This window comes from Odontesthes bonariensis, chromosome 22, assembly GCF_027942865.1.
Source record: "Odontesthes bonariensis isolate fOdoBon6 chromosome 22, fOdoBon6.hap1, whole genome shotgun sequence".
NCBI classification, from domain to species: Eukaryota; Metazoa; Chordata; class Actinopteri; order Atheriniformes; family Atherinopsidae; genus Odontesthes; species Odontesthes bonariensis.
In genome coordinates, this window is record NC_134527.1 from 31,922,238 (window position 1) to 31,942,738 (window position 20,501).

The 20,501-nt window shown below is 42.6% G+C and overlaps 1 protein-coding gene across 2 annotated transcripts in view; it reads right to left on the reverse strand.

Annotated features, from left to right (window-relative positions):
* Positions 1-20,501, reverse strand: part of slc12a2 (solute carrier family 12 member 2) — a 69,636-nt gene that overhangs the window by 33,165 nt on the left and 15,970 nt on the right. For both annotated transcript variants that reach the window (XM_075455226.1, XM_075455225.1), the window contains exons 2-8: positions 7,134-7,253; positions 5,781-5,856; positions 3,510-3,605; positions 1,758-1,897; positions 1,518-1,628; positions 1,249-1,357; positions 1,011-1,138 (exon numbers count right to left, since the gene is read on the reverse strand). In XM_075455226.1, the coding sequence (XP_075311341.1) occupies positions 1,011-1,138; positions 1,249-1,357; positions 1,518-1,628; positions 1,758-1,897; positions 3,510-3,605; positions 5,781-5,856; positions 7,134-7,253 (780 nt within the window). The remainder of the gene's footprint in view (positions 1-1,010; positions 1,139-1,248; positions 1,358-1,517; positions 1,629-1,757; positions 1,898-3,509; positions 3,606-5,780; positions 5,857-7,133; positions 7,254-20,501) is intronic.

Sequence of the window (20,501 nt, forward strand, 5' to 3'; positions counted from 1 at the left end):
AAGTTGTGATTCATCCAGGCTTTGATGTCAGTTAGGCAATTGGTGAGGGTGGAGAGAATGGCAGGAGTAATGGCAGTGGTGGTGATATATAGCTGGGTATCGTCGGCGTAACAGTGGAAGTGAAGACCATGGTGGCGGATAATGTGACCCAGTGGGAGCATGTAGAGGATGAAGAGGATTGGTCCGAGCACTGAGCCTTGGGGAACTCCGTGTGAGACAGGGGCGGTGCGGGATTTGTGGTTGTTGATGGAGATGTAGTGGAGTCTTTCAGATAGGTAGGAGGTGAACCAGGAGAGAGCGGAGTTGATGATGCCAATGGTTTGCAGACGGTTGAGGAGGATGGAGTGATTGATGCTGTCGAAGGCAGCACTGAGGTCGAGGAGGAGGAGAATGGTGAGGGAGCCGGAGTCGGAGGAGAGTAGGAGGTCATTGGTGACTTTTAAAAGTGCTGTTTCAGTACTGTGATGGGTTCTGAAGCCAGATTGGAATGTTTTAATCACACTGACCGTCTATTGTGGATTCTAAAGATTAAGATCCGATTTATTGGTCATGCATACACACAAAATTTGTCCTCCGCTTTTAACCCATCCAGGTTGGCACCTGTTGACCCACACATGCACACACACAGGATCACACACTCAGAGAGACAGATGCCAACCTGGAGCGGTGGGCAGCCATTCACAGCGCCCGGGGAGCATGGGGGTACGGTGCCTTGCTCAAGGGCACCTCGGCCGTGACAAGGAGGTGGACTGACACCCCTCCAGCTGTCAGTTCCACCAATCTTTTGTGGAGTGGCGAGAGTGGGAATCGAACCTGCCAACCTTCCGGTTATTGGACGGCCGACTCTAACCAGAGCCACGGCCGCCCCAAATACATTTCCTTCAGTCAAAGCCAGTGCCAGTTAAACCTTTGGACAACCTTTTTTATCCATTCAACTCATTTTCACTGAGTTTGACTTCACGTCAGGATGAAGTAGTGGATGCATTTGTTCCCAGTTGTAGCCGACTTACAGCAAGGTCTCCAGAGATGTTGGCACCAGCCAGAATGCCGGTGGCTGCAGGGAAGAAGATGGCAAAGACAGAGAAGAAGGTCTCTCCTGCTCGAAAGTCTGGACCCATGTTCTCCCACATGATGGAGGCTACGAGCAACAGAAGAGCAAAAAGTAGCTGAGAAAATCCTATCCAGTGAAAACTTCATCAGGGGATCAATCTGTTAGCCTCTTAAATGAGTAACAACATGGAATCTTACCATCGTAGCCAAAGTAGCCTGCAGACTCCTTTGACTTGAGAGGAATGAAGGATCCGATGAAGTAGTTGATGATGGCTGTGATGAGAACAATGAGCAAGAAGATCTGGGCCTAAAAGAAGAAAAGGATCCAATCTGATTATCTCTTGAACCATTATAGGAATCCTACTGTGCGTCAGTGTCCAGTCAGGGCTGCTCAAGTCTGTTGTGTCAAAGTGTTACTGCACAGTTTGTTAGCTGTCAGGGTAGAAGAGGCCCAACGCTGTTCATACCTTGGCTTCCCATTCCATTCCTGCCACAGAGATGCCAAGAAGAAGGATTACAGTGATGGTGCCAATGATTCGGATATCGTTGATTTCATCCGTCATGAGGGCCCCCGCACCCTGACAACACAACACAACACAAGGCGCTGTCAGATGGAACAGCAATAACCAGACAGCACGGTGCAGACCATCAGTGACCGCCTGATCACTTATGGTTAGGGATCTGTGCAGAAACAGTACAGTACTTACATTGAGAAGTTCCACAACAGTTTCAGCAAACCCCACCACATACATGGCTACGGCCACAGCGTTGGCAAAGGCAAAGATTAGACCAATAGAACCTCCGAATTCTGGCCCCAAACTCCTGGAAATCAAGTAGTATGCACCTCCTGGAAAAGAAGTTAACGGATTAGATGCTATTCAAAGTTAACAGGAGGAGTGGGTTCAAGTCACAATATGGATTTTCTATCCTCTTATGCACTGCACTGACTGGCTAAAAAGATATTGCATAGTTAGTAATGAGGAACATGTGTTTGTTCCAAAGCGTGCACATGAGTCTCCATCCAGAGTTGGAGCCTGACTCATTTCTGTTGTTAGTCGAGCCAAATGAGGCATAGAGGACCTTCCATTAGCTGAGACAAGCCAACAGTTAATTAGGCCCTCTCTCTGAGTCTGATGTGTTTTCCAACACCATGGCTGCACAGACAGCAGGGAAAGGGCACAAGCATAGCACGTGTTTCACTTAAGGCTTAATTTAGTTCCAGGATCATATATCACACTGCCAATCAGCTGGTTGAAACAGCAGGCCTGGCCAAGCATGCTGTTCTGGCTTACAGTAAAGCACCTTAGAGTTCCAGGCCTGGTGTTGAATTTAGTAGCATGATAAGGCGTTCATTGTCTAGTAGATGGTTCAGTTGACAGCAAACTGTATGAAACCAAGACTTCTTTTGGATTTATGTCCCAGTATCAGTATTTTCAATCGTGGCATCAGCCAGCAGCCAGGGCTATGGGTTTCCACTGACAAACTGTTAAACCCAAGCAGAGACATGTGGGACCATCAGAAGTGCTCAAATGTAATGCTTTAAACGTGCTTTAAATGAGCTCCCCTGCAGGCTCTCCATCCTTCTGATGTTTAAGCATAGGTCAAAAAATTTTATAAATATTTACGATGATTAACAACAACAACAACAACAATACTAATAAAAATACTACTACTAAGAATAATAATAATAAATGACTAAATAAATCAATTTGAGAAGAAGTCAGCAGTCCCTGTTAAAAAGCCTTCTGGCTGTGGGGACAAAGGACCTCCTGAAGCTCTCAGTCCTGCAGCCTCTCACTGCAGCTGCTCCTCTGTCCTGCAGGGTGCTGTGGAGACCACGTTTATTGTTCTCTAAAACAGAATATCATTTCCACCACAGCACTGAGAGGCTCCAGCCTTGTACCTACAACAGAACCAGCCTTTTTCACCAGTTTGTCCAGGCACCTACAGTTTCTGTCTGTAGTGCAACTCCCCCAGCACTACAGCATAGAACAGTGCACTCTCAGTGATAGTGTGATAAAACTAGATAGATAGAAAATAGATTATTGATTACGTTGTGCTTTTACCAGAGCAGAGAAAGAATCTAGTGTCTGGAAGAGAACCTCTTTGTACAGGAACAGGACTTAACCCAACTCTGACATACTGAATTAGCCTGACCCACTGGCTGAATTAATATCAGTGCAGACCACCCAGTCTGGGCTTTTACACAGTGTTGCAGTCTAAGGACATGTTGAATTTCTCCTCTCACTGAGACATCATAGAGATGCAACACTTCTTTGAAAATAAACCTGCTTCCATTACCCCACTGGGATGGATGATGATAGCTGGTGAAAATCATGTGAGGGCTCCATGTTCCACAGGAGAACTCAAAGTCACCCGTCAGTGCTGCTTCCTGCTTCTGTGACCTCGTCTTGTTTCAACAGGTAGCTAATCATAGCCGAGAAGAAAGCAATAAATACCTCCTCGAACAAATCCGTTGGTAGCTATGGCTGAGGTTGAGAGGCCAGTGATGGTGGTCACTACAGAAGCCATGGTGACAATCAGGCAGGAGAGGGCTGCAAAGCAAAACAAAGCATAAGCTCCACAAGTTAAATCTCTTCAATGAAAAGAATGTGCAACACTGTGAAAGTTTTCTAGCAGTCCCTCCAATCACTCTGAGAGCTCTGTGAAGAGTAGCAGCACAGCCTCCGCAATCAAATGTGCCACATGTCACTGTGTGGTGATATTTCACATCAGAGGGAGAGTGATCAACAAGTACTGGGGAACGTGTGAGGAGTGGCTGAGGAACCGACACGCCTAAGTGTCAGTAAACATGGGCCGTGTGCCTCTGCTGCTCACACAGTTCCACAGGAGCGTCCCCCTTTGGATCCAGCACAGCTTTACTCCACCCTTTAGGTACTGTTTACACATACCCGGGTATTTTGATAAACGAAGACCTTTCCCTTCGTTTGTGCCTTTCGTTTATACACAAACGGAGTTTTTTCCTCCGAAAACGAAGCTAAAAAAAAACTCCGGCAAAAGTGGAGATTTTTTAAAAACTCTGTTTAGCGTTGCGGAGTTTTGGGAATGGAATGAGGAGTTGTCGTCATAGTACAGAGCCCCGCCCCTATCCGCCATGTTGGCAGGATGCTAGCGTGAAAACGCCATTCTCTCCGTCCATTGTTTATCTGGCAAGCATGGAGGTACTAGCAGCATTTCTGTTGTTGAGAGCTATACTCGCTTGTGTGATTTTGAAAATTACAGTCATACAATGTATTGAACAACAAAGATATTTTTCACGGCTTTAGCAGTTTTATAGTCCAGCGCAACGTGTAAAAGTAGCTCAGTCTCGCTATCAGTCCACAAACATGAGCCTGGCGCCATATTTTCTTCTTGAAAAGGATCCGGAAGTTCTTCCTGTCAGCGGTTCTCTATTAGGCTTCTGATTGGCTTGTGTGGAATTCTCATTGTTCTAACACTGCCACCGTCAGGCTTGGTGTAATTTAACAGCTCTTGATAGCGTATTTATGATGATCAATGTAGACGTGTTTTTTTTTTAAAAAACGGGGCTGTGTGCACCTAGTTTTTTTTGCAAACGAAGGTTAGAAAATATGCGTTTATCAAAATACCCGGGTATGTGTAAACAGCACCTTAGGCTACGGCTACACGAAAATGTTTTTCACTGTAAACGATACTTTTGCTTATCGTTTGGCTGTCGCGGGCACACGGAGCCGGCGTTCCCACTACCCCAAAACGATAGTTTTTGAGAACGGGTTCCAGAGTGGGAAGATTTGAAAACGGTGTCGTTTCGTTTCCATTGTTACAGCCAAAACAGATTTGTTTACGTCTGCACAGCCACATGGCGAATGCCAGTGACGTATACACATACGTCAGTGACCAGAACAAAAAGCGGCTTCTATTCAAAATCCGGAAGAAGAAGACAACACAACAAGGACAGACAGCGATCATCATGGACCCCACAACATTGATAGCAGCACTGCTGCAGACACTGCTAACTACAGCGGCGTTGTTGAAGGAACAACGTGAGCTTCGCGCTGTTAGAAGTAGGGGCGTACACGCATGCGCATTGCTTCTTCTATTGTTCTGGTGTAACCGGTGGGGGTGGCTTACAGCACACCTAGAGGTGCTTCGTGTGTACTGCATCGTTTTCAGCAAGCGTCGCGTTGTCATGTGGACAGAGAAGCTCCCCTGTGTGGTCAAAATCGTTTTCGTACCCGTTTAAAAAAAAAAACAAACCTTGTTTCGTTTCCGTGTAGCCGTAGCCTTAGTTAACTCCAGCTTAATACACCATCAGATTCTGTTTGTATAGTGTTGATTTGATTAGCCGACATGTGAAATACCTTTTCAGCTATGTTATGAGAAGTGCTGTGTGAAGGTGCTTACTGTGATGGGAAAGTCTACTGAAAACACCAATGTAAACACAAAGTGTAACATTTATTTCTTACATCAGGCCTGACAGGAGAAACAGAGGGGGGGTGTAAACAGATTCAAGGGCCTGATGCTGGAGCTGATAAGAGAACTTTGCAACAGGAAGGCTGCAACATGCTGCTGAGCACTCTACCGCTACAGCGTGGCATGTCACAAAGACGATGGCGTGATTTGACAGTTTTGGAAAGGGACAAGCGAGTCTTGCCCCATCTTCTCTGTCCTGTGAAACAACAGTATTCTCACAGCAGATAGCAAACACAACCCCAGCCCCCAAATTGTCTAAATATGAAAGATCTACTTACCAATCCCAGAATGACCCACAATCCATGTCATGCGGATAAAAAGCATCACCCCCCAAATGTTCAACATGCAGCGGACCTGCAGAGAAAAAAAAATTCTGTTACCTTAGATCCAAGGACTCAGGTCAGCTGGTCCAGTCCAGAGTCCAGACTAAACATGGAGAAGCAGCATTTAGCTGTTATGCTGCAAACAAGTGGAACAAACTGCCAGTGGAGATTAAACTTTCACCAAATGGAGACATTTTTAAATCCAGGTTAAAGACATTTCTTTTCTCATGTGTCTATGCATGAAATCTGCACGATATCTTTGAACTTATCTAGACTGTTGCCTGATTTTAAATTCATTTAAATGATTTTATTTGTTTCTCTTTATATTCTTTTATGTGTTTTAATGCTTCTTCCACTCCCTGCTGCAATGCTTTTATTTTATGTAAAGCACTTTGAACTGTTTGTACATGAAATGTGCTATAGAAATGAACTTGACTACTGTGGATGGCTGATTGAGGCTGGGCAGGTTCCAATCCTTCACTTCCGTTCAAATAGACACTTTTGAGGAAAGATTGAAAAGTGCAGAGAAACAAACTGAGGCTCCATGTGACACATTCCAGCAATAAGTAGCTCTCTGAAAAACAAGCGCTGCAACAAGGCTGACTGCTCACAGCAGACTCAGTGTCTGCTCACATCCAGGCTCATTCACACAGATGCCACAGACTAAAAGCTGTCCATCCCAGATACTGCATGTCTAAGCACAGCACAAAGTTCTTATTACCCCCCCCCCCCACCCATCCTGTATATAGCTAAAGATCTAATTTTGTCCAATGGCCACTTGATAAAAGCCACAAGAGACCAAGAGACATGAAAATTAGTGAAAGGTTTATATTAGAGAGGAAGTGGGGTCTTCTCACGTCACAGTAAAACAGGTTGAGAACATCCAGTCACATCTTGACATGGAAAATCCATCCTCTGATGGCTGTACTTGGAATACAATTCAAACATGTCTCTCAGATGCAGTGTGTGATTTCTCCTTAGAGTTTAACCCACTGAGACCTCCTGGAACACACGAGTATGCCTGTGATCGTGTCTTTGCCGAAGCAAAGAGAGCAGCTCACACAGGGTCTGGGACAAGCCTGCAGCATGGTGACGTCATCAGATCAAATAAAGAGGCAGAACTTTCCCAGGCTGGAGCTCACAGGTGCAAATGGCAGCGCTGAACGTCACCAGTTAATCAGAGCTCCCTCCAGGCCCAACACAGCAAACTGCTCTCAGTTATGAAAACATCTTGTTGAGGCGGGCGAGAGATAGAGATATATATATATATATATATATGGCTACAAAAGAAATTGGGAAGTCACTTACCAGCACCCCCTTGATCCAGCCAAACTTGACCACTCCTTTGGACTCAGCTGCTTCTTTAGCAGCAGTTTCCTCGGCTGGTGTCAGCTCATCACCGTTGGCAAAGCCATCCTCAAACGGCTCCTAAGAAGCACAAACAATACAGTCACCATTACATGTGGAACCCCAACTGAATCAGAATCAGCTGCATGACTAAAAACTTGGATATGGCCAGCGTAACGACTGAGACGGGGCATTCGGATTTGATACCAAGAGGGTAGGGCTTTAATCAAGCAAAAGTATGTTTTATCCGATTAATCGATGGAATATTGGATAGAATACTTGATTACAAAATATTTCTATAGCTGCAGCCCTACAGGAGGGTCGCTCCTGAACATAGCTGCAGTGTAACAAGGAAAGAGTTCTCAGAGTCGAGGGTTGACAAGCGTCAAATGTAACCAAGCAAACATTTACCAACACATGACTTTCTGTTCAGCCATTCTATAATCACGTTAATGCAAAATTAGATTTTTTTCCAGAAGAATGGTACAGTCTTCATTAAGATTAAATGAAAAAAGATTGTGCGCTTTGAACAAAAAAGAAAACGTTTACTGATGCTGACAAGAGCCTGGTTTACTGGGTTGCTTTCATTTTACATGAGGTTCAGTGTTTCCCACACATAGACTAATTCGTGGCGGTGCGCCACAGATTAAACACCGGCCACCACATATTGCGTTTCGTTATTATTTTTTTTTAACGCTATTTAAAAAATACTCGTATTCGTTAAGCTGCATTTCCTTTCCCTGCTCTCCCTCCGTCTCTCTGTCCCTCGCGTCTCTCTCGCATAGCCTACTCACACACACACAGCCCCTCCCCTCCGTGCTTCCCTGGAAGCGTGGAAGCTTGCTAGCTTCAGCGTCGCGTTAGATTAGCTCAACGAAAGAATTCACGAAAGGTTGGTATCACGTGCACCTTTATAAAGTCACACATTAAAAAGTCCTATAAAAATATTTTATATTTTGAATACAATGTTGTCCGTCCTGTCCCGTCCCATAGCAAACAAGCGATTTCTTCTTTTATAAAGTTAACTAGTCGCAAGTTTGCCGTAAAAAAAAAAAAAATGTAGTTGGTTTGTCAAGGTCTAAACACTAGCAGCTGTGAATCAAATAAAGTAGGTTTTTTAAACTCTTACACTGAATGTTTGCTGCTTCAATCCAGATGAGTATTGAAAAATATTTTCCGCGATTGAAAGAGAAACGTGCGTGTTGAGGATGAGGAGCAGCCTGAAACAGCTGAACAGTCCCACCAGTGTAATTAGCTATGTTATTCATTTGTTTACAATGAAGATGTGGAAATCTGCAGATAAGCCGCACCTGTGTTACCCACCGTGACACAGGTGTCACACATTCTTACGTCCCCCATAATTTTCCTTGAAGGAGAAATTATCCAGGTTCTTAACTCCCAATGTGACATATATGTCACATTACAGATCTCTGACAGTGGGGGGTGGTATTTTGGAAAAAAATTCTGAAATGGGTTTTATGTGGTCTATTTAGTCTGTGTTATAACCCCCTTAATTTTCATTTAAGTAGAAATGGGTCTGGGTTCTTATGGGTTAATACAATAAAGTTTTGTGTGACCAATTATTAACGAAGGAATTATTTTGAAGAATTTTTATTTTTTACCCCCCCCCCCCCCCACCACCACCACCACCACCACACATTGCCTTCACATCTGTGGGAAACACTGAGGTTCGTCAGTATGAAACCTTGAATGGTGTCATAGTTTAAAGCAGACACTGTGACACTCTCTCCTCGTGGTGAGAGAGAAGTTCAAACTGGAACCAAGAAGCTAGTTGAAGGCCTCTCAGGCACTGCTGAATGAACAGCACATCTGGAGATGTGGAAAGCTCTGCGCTTTCACACCATGGAGGCTTCTTCTTCCACTGGTCAGGAAGATTGTACCAACAGGTTTGATAGGGGCATCAGACAAAAAGAAGCTCAAAATAACCACTCAAAGAGCAAAGTGCAGGTACGTTCAGTACAGGCCTCAAGGCTGATGGTGTGAGCCACACTCTGCTGACTTGGGTTGCAAAATGATGGATATTTTCAAAGTTGAAAACATTCCATGGGAATTAACGGGAATCAACAGTAACAACCTGGAAAATTTCAGGTTTGGGAAAAATATCATATTTGATGCAAATACAGTTGAGTCTGCATGTTATTCCTGAGTCCCAAGCACATGGCACACTGCTTCCTGCAGGGCTGACACACCCTCCTCCATCCATTGTGCATTCCTCCATCACATGCACTGAAGATTTCTAGAATTCTGAGCTCCTAAAGCTACTCTTTTGAGCCCATCGCACAGAAACAGAATATTGAAGCCACACGTTTGACCCCAAAGACTACATAAAGTCAAGTAAGTTCTGATGATGGAAATGTATTCATACAGTAGCTAGCTAACTGTTAAAGCTGGCATGCTAAATGAAAGCTAGCTAGCACCATTTCATTAAAGAGGCCATCTTATTATGGTGCTAGCTACTTTCTGCTCCATCCTGCCGGACAGTTTTCTGTAACACTAAAAAATTCTATTCATGGCTTGGAAAATATTTTGAAGACCATTCCATTTCTACAGCTAAATATCTATACATCTGTGCCGTGCTTTGCTTTAGTGCATTGGTTCTCAAACTTTTTTGTTGTCATTCCCCACTTTGAACAAGTGGGGATTTCCAAGCCCCACCTTCCCCTGTTGCCCCCCAAAAAATATTGACAAATTACATTTCAACTTTATTTAACTAACACCAAGTAACATCATATTTATATATCAAATAACACAAAGTTCAAAAAGAGAAAATAAAAGTGTTTCATTTGCAATCTGTGCAAAACAACAAAAAATTTATCCCAGCATTAATGACTGCAATGAGCCTGTTTTGCACTGCACAACCTCAAAACGTTAGCCTAGCAAGCCAGACCCGTACAGTAAAAAGCTGTACAGGGGTCTAGTAACGCTGGATAGCAGTGTGGGCGGGATATACGGCTGTCTGTCAAGTTCAACGCCACGCAATAGGATGGCGCAACAACCAATCAGAGCGATGAAGAAGTTTTACGTAGTCAACGCGACGGAATGTACATTGTGGTTTGTAGTCTATGGCCTGAAAAGCTGATTTCTCTTAAGCTCTAAACTCTGTAAACTTTAGCAACATTTGAAACATTTTCAGGCGAGAAAGTAGTCGTTTAGATCCCCAAGGTGTTGAAAATCTGACAAAATACCGGCTGTTTACAATTTTGTTCCCATGAATTCGGCGCTGCTAAAGCTAGCCGCAGTGAGCAACGCACTTCCGGTTTGCCGCTTTGACTACTCTCGTCCCGTTAACGGAATTTGACCGTTCAAATGCCTTACCGGAGAGTTTTGTCAGCTCTGAGACGAAGATCGGCCCGCTGTCTTCGGTACATCATGCTCGCAATTGACTGGGGATTGCTCTCAGATGTAAGTTTACTTCGTTTCCCGATAAATCTAAAGAGTTTTTTTTTTTAACCTCTCTCTGGAACTACACACTGAAACGTCGCACCTCTGTCGTCACTAGGTAGCCCGGCCTCCGACCCCGCTCCTCACATTTGATTGGCTCGATTAAGTTTTGATTTGGAACGTTGCAAAACGACCACAAGTGACTAGACTAGCCCAGGAGAAAATTCCATTTGCGGCCGCTAGGGGCGTCTAGATTTCTAGGCTATCAAAATGTGATTACAGGCTTTATACTGCCACTCTCAAGTCATGCTCAATGTTGAGCTGAGATCTGTGTTTTGTTTTCAGAGATGCCACAGCTGAAAAGCATGTGGTTGCATTGCGGGATTCTGTATGTAACTTTGTATGAGGCCATTTGTTATCGACTGTTGTCATGACAAGTCTGTACTTAACCAAGACCAGCAAAAAAACAGAAAAACCTGGCTCAACACTCTTTCAGTGGAAGCTATAGCATCAATTTGAAGTAGAAAGTAATTTTCTAGCCTTTACCATGCGTTGCTCCTGCTGTCGATTTTCTTTTAAAGAAATCCAGTGGCTTGTTAACGTGACAGGGGTGTGTTATAGTGATGGGATACTCGATTCCTTTTACTGACTCCAGTTTGTATGAGTCACTCACTAAAATGAATCGGGTTTTCGAGTCACTTCAATCAATCTCGTACTCTACGCGCCACGGAATGTACAAACAAGTTCCAAACCACGTCCCAAATCATTGTGAAAAAGGCTAAAAATCAAGAAGTCTCCAAGGCGAAACGTTTATTTTTCTTTCTCTCTAAATAAATTCAAAAACCCAAATACCCAATAAATTAACATTCAGTGCGAAACAGTGCAAAATTATAATGAAATGTATGAAACTGTGCACAAATACAACATTTAAATAACCTAAACAATAGTGCAGTGTTTCATTATAGTCAAGGCGGCCGCCTTAGCAAACTCGCACTGCCGCCTTGCCAACGTTCCCCAAAAAAAAAATAAATAAATAAATAAATAAAAATAAAAAATTTTCTTTAAACCAAAGTAATAATGCTTTGCCAGGCTCAGACATTAAAAGGCAGCATTGATAACATTGAATTGCGACACCTACTGGTTGTTAATGTAAACAGTTAATGTAAATAAAAAAGTGTTACAGCTCTTAAACAGCTTCGTTATTGCTCTGTCCCATTCCAAGTACACCCCCACCCCCCCCCCCGGCCGACGACTCACCACCTTGACTAAGCAATTTCCTGCGGGAAACACTGTAGTGCAATAATAATAATAATAATAATAATAATATTTTAACATTCAACACTGCACCATTAGAATAAAATAATTATGTACAGAATGAATGAACTCTCGCTTCCTTCAAAATAAAGCCGGGAGGGAGAGGGAGCTGTGAGCTGCTTGTGAACTATGCTGTTTATAATTTATTAATTACTGTACACTAGCACTGATAACGTGGAGGTGCGTCGCTTACTTAAAAAAATCCGGGTTACTAATTTTGAATTTTAGCCGAATGAATAAATAGGCAGCAGGTCTGTGGGCTGTCTGTGGCAGTAGCACGACGATGACGTCAGTAACACCCACTTTACGACAAAAATTCAAAATTACAGTAATTAATTAATAAATTATAAACAGCATAGTTTGTGCCTGTATAAACTTGCCCATAGGAAACCGTTTCATGGCCGAATATCTCAAGAGAGCAGCCAGACGCCTCTCGAATATCTTCGGAACAGCTCCAAATTACCAACAACAAGCAGGGGTGAGTAGAACATCATGTTATAATCAAGGGCTTAATGTCAAAAAATGCTCTTGTCCTTTAACGTTGCCGACCATATTGCAAAAGTTCCCTTCACCAAGTTCAAGTCCGAAATAATTCTTCAGAAGAAAAATGGCTTGAACATAAACCCGACGTACAGCAATGATGTTGCGTGCGCGCAATCTATAGCAGTCATCATCGCAGATACATTGAAGAAGAAAAAAAAAAAAAAGACGTCTGTGCTAACTGCGAATAGTGAGTACATGGCATTCCTGATCATTCAGGAATGCGTCATTAGCCCTTTTTCCATCAACGACATGATTCGCTTTAATTTGATGCGCATCAAGAAGTTAGTGCGATACATGTGATGGAAAAACGGTTAAATCGCTAGAACGCCTGTTTTGTCGCATTAAATCAATTCGCTCGAAATAGGTGGTTCAGGGCTAAGTTGTATCGCTACAGAAGTGATGGAAAAGGTTAATGCGATTCAGACTAGCCACGCATGCGCAGATGGTATTGGTAAAGCGCGAGGATTCGAATGTTGTTGTTGAGCCGCTCAGCCGCCCCATTTCACCTATCCTGTCGGTATCAAAACAGCAGCAACAACTAGAAACAACAATGTCCGATGTTAAAAGAAACAACTGGTCGAGAGCAGAGACTGCTTTTTTTAAACACAATTCGGGAGGTCCTGAAGCAGCATAATTAATTAATTACAATAATTAATTATGCTGCGGATCCTGCGGATGAAGGATCCTCCTTAAATTTCTGACGGCTATTATAAGCTGACACAGCAGCACTAGCAGCATGTTTAGTCCTATCCTACGGTCCATAACTCTAAATAAGTAACTAGCCTAATAAATAAAACGAAAGCCGGTGGTGAAAAGGTACGTAGCCTTGAAAGTTATAGCAACTGTTATAACAGGAGGCTGACAATAACAGCGCGAGCAATTAAATTCCCGCTACCGAGCATTCTAATTCGCTACAATTCGCCACTTTTGTAATGGAAAATCATCTGGTCGAGTCAGAATAATGCGCATCAGCACGTTCCGGTGATGTCATTTTATTTCGCTAGAATCGTTCTGTTTGATGGAAAACCAACCGAACGCATCTTATATCGCAACAAAGTAATGCGATATAACTTTTAATTCGCTATAGAATCTGATGGAAAAAGGGCTGTTGTGTACGGCCGTATCTTGAGGAGAGGAAGACCGGTGAATATACTGATATATATATTTAACCCAACTACAGGAGTTGGCCATCCGAGGGGCATGTGACTGCAATGGAGCATAGTCCATAAGACATTGAGCCATGAGATGTTCAGTTTGAAGCCCTTAAAACACTTTTTTTCCAATTTTAATTTAGATTTTCTTTTTATTTCATTTATCTTGAGATGTTTTAAGTTTAAATTTCAGGTCAGTGAAGCACTCTAAGCACCAACACTTTTTCAGTGAGTTTCAGTAAGTAGTTAGTAAGTTAACTTCAGTGAATTTGTAGAATTGTGCTTCAAATAAATAACTTTATTTTGACCAGATTGCTAGTTAATCGTTTACAAGTCAATATTACCTATATGGACAGCGATCTAAAGATAAAAAAATTAAAAAAGTGAACCTGTAAAACTGGTGTTAAATGCAATGCGTTTGAAAATTTTGGTGCACCTAACTTTTGTGCTGGTGCAAAAAGTTAGTCTAGAGCCCTGGTATAAATCATGAGTCCTGAATCGTGCGGAGCAGCGAGTTTCTACGAGCTGGGAGGGAGAGCGAGTGAGCTGTTAACGGCGAGTCCTGAATCACGAGTCCTGAACTGTGCGGAGCAGAGAACTGGTGAGTTTCTCGGGTATGGGAGGGGCTCTACGAGCTGTGAGCTGTATTAGCTCTGCTTCAGCCACGGAGCTAATACGGCAATTAGCTTTATACATTTACGCAATTACAGTTAGAATAACAGTTGAGTGGCATGTCTCCTCTTTACATTTAGCTGACAGTAGCAGCGGTGAGTCAGTGAACGAGTTAATGGAGACAATGACTCGTAACTCCCGAGTCAGTAAAAAGAATCTCGAGTTTTGAATGATTGACTTACGAATTGCACATCACTAGTCTGTTATCTCGAGGTGTCTCCTTAATTTGTTCGGCCTCATGCTGTCTGCTGCTAACGGCTTCAGACACAGAGCACACATCGGTCTCTCCTCTGCACCGACCACTGCAACCGTGAATCCTACACCAAGATAGCTTTCATTATATTTTCCCTCGGTTCGGTTTTTGGTTGACTTGGTCCCTCTGTCTTGTGTGTTTGTGATGGTGCTGGCTCCTTTTTGGTCCGAGTCACAGATTTATCCATGTTGCTCACAGTTACGCTACCTGCTACCTTGTTGTCCAGCTGCAATTAACAAGCCGAAGTCAATCATTGTTTTTGCACTTTAGTTCCAGGTTACGTTTTTCTCCCGGTCTCCCAATGCTCTCATAATTTTAGCTATTCATTATTACTTTGTTTGTGTGGGGGTGTTTTGTTTAGTGAATAATCTTTATTGTCAATAAAGAAAAGCATTTAAGATAGGCATAACATTTTTAATTTCCTCCCATTTGTCGCACCCCACTTGCCATGTCTCCGTGCCCCACACTTTGAGAAGCACTGCTTTAGTGGTTCTTGTCATCTTCCTCAACAGAAAAATGCCACGTACAATGTGTGGAGGCTTTTCACAGCAGCTAATGTTGATGGAAAGTCTTTGTTTATGTGCAGATTATCCAGAATATTTCCAAAGTTCCCATGCCAAGTTTCTGGAAATTTTCCACCCATTTGCAGATATACCTACTGCTGACAGTTTAACTGTAGACACATTTACATGCCGAGCTGAAGCAAGCTACACTTTCGCTCAACTGGGTCATTTAACTTGACCACCGTCCTTGTCGCAGTATACATTCATGGGAGGGGACTCATTATTATCAGTTATTAATTGAAGCCCGTCTATGAATGAGTGAATAAGTTCTAGTTATTCTGCTGCTTCTAACCTCCTCTGTGGGAGATCCTGGTCCATGTAAGTTCAGCTGAATTCACTGCACAGAAGCTGTCTTTGAGCTACTTTAATGGGGATTCTGCGCTTCTGAAATCAGCATTTTATTAGAGCAGAGCGACAGTCTGGAAATGCTTTAAGTGAGCTGACACGTAGTCTTAATGGGCTGACTTTCATTCCCAGTTTCTGACAAAAGAGACAACCCAGAAATATATGTGAATGAGTGCAGCTTTAATGGGAATTCGTTTGGTCAGATAATAGAAGAGGTCAACATAACCCCAGAATAAGTGCAGCCACAGTTTGGAGGGCTGGTTCTTCTTGGTTTCTGTCTGTGGTGTTAGAAAAATCTTCTGATTCTGAGTTAGAACGGATATCAACATGCTTCCAGGGTTGTATACATTTCCACAGTTAACCAACAAAAGTACGCACCCAGTCTAAATATGCTGTGCAGTCACAATAATGCTGTGGTTGTGGGCTGGTAGGGCTGAGGGGAGGTTACACAACACCAATGTAAAATGTAGTGACCACATGATATCAAGCTCAATTTGGATTGGAAGATAAAAACCTAGTGACAACAGCTTCATGTTTAAAAGCAATGTTATACAGATAATGTAGGACTGCATACATTTAGTGGCACCTCTGTACATTATTGGCAGTGACTCAGCAGGAGGTAAGAAAATAAAAATAAAAAGAGAGTAAAACTCTGTTAAAGTGGAGATATCCTGTGGGTGCATTGCTAATGTATACTTTGCGCGGTCATTTCCTATTTAATGTGTTTTGGATATGGATGACCTTTAACTGAATGGATCTTCCTCCACTGTCCCATTTCACCAGGCCCTGTCCATTGATTAGCAGTGATGTGTGCATGCCCTCCAGGTCCATGTCCTCTAATTGGACGTACTGTGTACATCCAAAGAGTGATGAGCTCCGTTTATTAGTCAAAGGAAAATGTTTCGCTGCCATTTTGCTTCACGATTGTTTTTATTTGAGGATAGTCTATGGCACCTAATAATGAACCAGTAAGAACATATTTATGTTCGTTCCAGGTATGAAAACAGCCCAAGAATGCACCCAGATCCAGTTTGCTGGGACTATATTCGGAAGTGTTCCTGAATGCACGTGTCCACATTCTTTTACCAAAGTGAACACCAGTGAGCCTGGATCACATGGAAGGATCATCTATTGACCTGAATCTGAAACGTGTTGGTGTCCACATGCACGGAGAAAAGAAATAACTCGGCTTACTACTGATGCCCTGTGGTTCCCCACAGCTGACTGGGTGATGTAGGCTGTGAGTGAGGGGCATTTGATCCCAATCGGCTCTTTTATTCCCTACTGATTTGGTGTCTTATTTACAGTAAATGTGGGTTGGGAAGATTGTTTCACAGGCTGTTTAAGAAAGCAGCAAACATCCCATGATGCATCCGTTTACATCTCCACTGTGTTCCCCTGCTGCACATTAAAGAGGACTCGTTGGGCCTCTGCCATGATGTGGTGTGTGAGCTGATGGATGCTTTGGATGCTGGTTAATAATCCAAACTCTTATCTGTTTTCATTCTTTAGCCTCTTTGATCTTAACTTACAGAGCTGATGGCTTGCTATGTTTTTAATTCAACAGTTTTTCTTCTGTTTGCGATTACAAAAAAAAAAAAAAAAAAAAAATTATTTTTCTCTGCTTCACTGATTTGTGTCCATCTAACCATCCATCCATTTTCTTTCACTTATCTGAGGTCCAACAGGGAACCCAAGACAGCCCTCCCCAGTTCTTCTGGGGGATCCCAAGGCATTCCCAGGCCAGAAGGGCCAGCATAAACCCTTCAATGAGTCCAATCCCAGTTGGACCGGATAGAAAACTGAATGTCTCAGCAGTAAAACTGCCCCTCTGTACTGTTCCTTATATTAGCATGCCCACTTTTTTGTGGGGGTCCACATCCATTCATAGCTAAAAATAAGAGTAAAAATCAGGAAGTTTTCATGACAGAACCATACCTGTCATATGCATGCATTGCTTTCGACATGCCGTTTGTGCACACACACACAGTTTTATGCACCCGGTCTCTGGTGGAAACAGACTCCCAGACACAGAAGAAATAAACATCTTCACTGGGCTTCTTCTAACATCTGAAGTAGAGACCGACGATCGATCGGGCAGCCGATTTAATCGGCCGATTTTTGCTATTTTTAAAATCAATTTTCTTATTTGGCCGCGCCGATTTTAAGTCAGGCACATCTGCGGGCAGCTACTTGGAAGGCAGCGCGAGGTTTCAAGAATGAGCAAGACTGTCAACAGGTAAGGCATCAATGTTTGCATTCTAAACTATAGTAACAATAATCTAAGTGGAAATATAACAAAAAAGAGGACGCTAATCTAACATGTGAATGCTTTATAATATTGTCATCCCATGTCCATTTGTTTTCAACTGCATTGGAGTTGAAGAAGAAATGAAAGTTGCTTAGCGTTGTGGTTATGAGTGCGTTGGGAATGCGCCGACTATGCAAGCCCCCTCAACGCTGGCTCTAAATTAACACCCGCCAACCGGCCAAATGCTGGTGAAAATTCAGTTTGGCTGGTAGAAAATAAAACTTACTAGCCACTTCGACCCATTAGTGAGTGTGTGTTTGGCTAGAAAGATTAATATCCACTAGCCATTTTGGCTGGAAGTGTAAAAAAAAAAAAGTTAATTTAGAGCCCTGCTGGGGACTGCTATGTTACGATCTAAACTGAAGTAACGGACAATCTAAGTGAAATGTTAACAAAAAGAGGACGCACAAATAACAAGTAAACGTTTTAAAACATTGTCATCCCATGTCAATTTGTTTTTCGCGATGTATATCGCTTGATTTGATTGTGAATTTGAGAGCGATCAAACGGATGTTCTCTAGTTCCTATTTCCGGTTTCCTGCACAGCATGCTGGGAGATGGAGTTTTATATTGTTGAAACATAGGAAAGTGTATGTGCAAACATAGGAACGTTTAAGGCATGGAAGTTCCACAGTGAAACTGTATAACCTGCCATTTTGAAGTAACTATCTGAAGTTGTCACATCATGGAAGTCTTCTTGCACTCTGTAAGTCTATTAATTATCCATTTTAATGTGTTTAACAGACTGCAAGAAGTCATACATTTGTTAATTCTTGTTATGAATCGATGAGTAGGCCCTACAGTCATTTTTATATAATAGCCTACATAATATTTCTACTAGGCCTATATACATGAATATATAATGTATATTAAGAACATATGTTATTTATAATTAATAAAATAAATATGTTATGGATAATAAAATCTAAATAAAATGAATGTTTTTCATTAACATATAGTAACTATATTATTATAGTTGGTATTTATTTATTTTATATTTAATTCATATGTTGTTTTTTCAACAATAGTTGTTCAACAGTTGTTCAATTTTCAATAAATCGTGTGAAGTTTACAAGTGTTGTGCCTCCTCTTACTAGTATGTTTTTTTGCATGCCAATTAAGGATAATACGATAGCATATCGGCCCTAAAAATCGGCAGGTCACATCAGCCATCGGCTGACTCTGACCGCTAAATATCGGTATTGGCTTTAGAAAAACCCATATCGGCCGGTCTCTAATCTGAAGTGATGGCATGTCATACCATCTTCTCTAATGTGATGTGGACAGTGCTTTGTGAGCAGAAAGCATTCTAGCTCTTTTTGGTATGTCTGTAGCGTACCTCTACATGTGAGCTGCTTCACAGTCACATTCTGTGGGTTCACTAGGCTTCCAATGATCAGTCAACAGTAGAAGAAAGTCTCATTTTTTGTTTAGCCATTACAACTGGATGCAGCTGCCACTCAGAGCAGCAGACGCCTGTTTTATGGGACATCAACGTGTAGAGTTCTGCGGGTGCGGGTTGCTTCTGTCCCGTCTGTGCAGATCTGTGCTCGAGTCATACAGCGAGTGCTGTCGGACCTGGCTGCACGTCAACATGACAAAGAGTAATGTCCTGTGTGTGTGTCAGCACAGTGCTGAGAAATATTGTGTCCACAACCACATCATGTAGGAATCATGCGACTTGTGTAAACTGGAGCTATAAACCGGGTGAAACTGGAGCTGAAAAAGCCCCTTCAGGACCAAAGGGTAAAGAGCAGGAGCAGTAAGACACCGTTACTGGCACCAGATGAGTCAGAATTCCTCCAACAGATAGCCACTCTGCCCTGGACAATGCAGGAAATTAAAGAGAATTCCTTTCTTAACGGCCAATAAACCACCAGACAGACGGTGTGGTGCATGAGTCACACTCCCAGCTTTTCTTCTGAGGTATTTGCCATCTTATCTATTGGAAACCCCACAGGTGCTAAAAGACTTGAATACTGTGACCTTTTAACAGTATCGTTCAGTGCTGGATGATGATACTGAGGCTACAGCAGTAACACAAAGCTGTTCCCTTTCAAACTCCATCTTTCTAACACAGTTCAATAAGGCTGAAGAGAAGCAGCTGCAAAAAAAAAAAAAACAACTGTTATTTTAATGTGGAACAAATGAAAAGCTCTGATGACACCTCTCAAAATACCATCATTTGCTCATTAATGCTACACTCAGTTTTGTTCAACATGAGTGTGAAACAAGTCATTATCAGAACTGCTTCAAGGTGAGAGGCATGTCCGCGTAGAGATTAGAGCAGCATTTAATCCACTTCTGGCACAATTTGCTTTAAACAGTGGGACGGAGGAGTGATGTCCGGTCATGTGACGTCACCACACAACATCTGCTTGTGTTGCGCTGCATTAGGTCCACTTTAAAGCACAGAACATCTGTCAGGCTGCTTTGCAGCGAGGCTCAGACTCCTGTGTGCCTCCATCTCTTCCTTTCACAACTGATAGACTTTAGTTGTTTCCTCAGAAAACCCCACAAATACATTTACAGATATATGATGATATACATCTCATAAAAATTAAAATGATTTTTTTAAGTGCATATCCATAGCTGCTGAGCACAGACAGCAGCGCAGACAACACTAACTGAGTTAATGAGCTCGGTCCGCACGGCTGAAGCAACAAAGGCCAGCTTTGTACCACCATGCTCTGACAGCGTAACACTGCTGTGCCATGATTCCCTGAATGGAAAAACCTAATTATGTAATTTCATTTCACAAATGTTCCGCTTGTA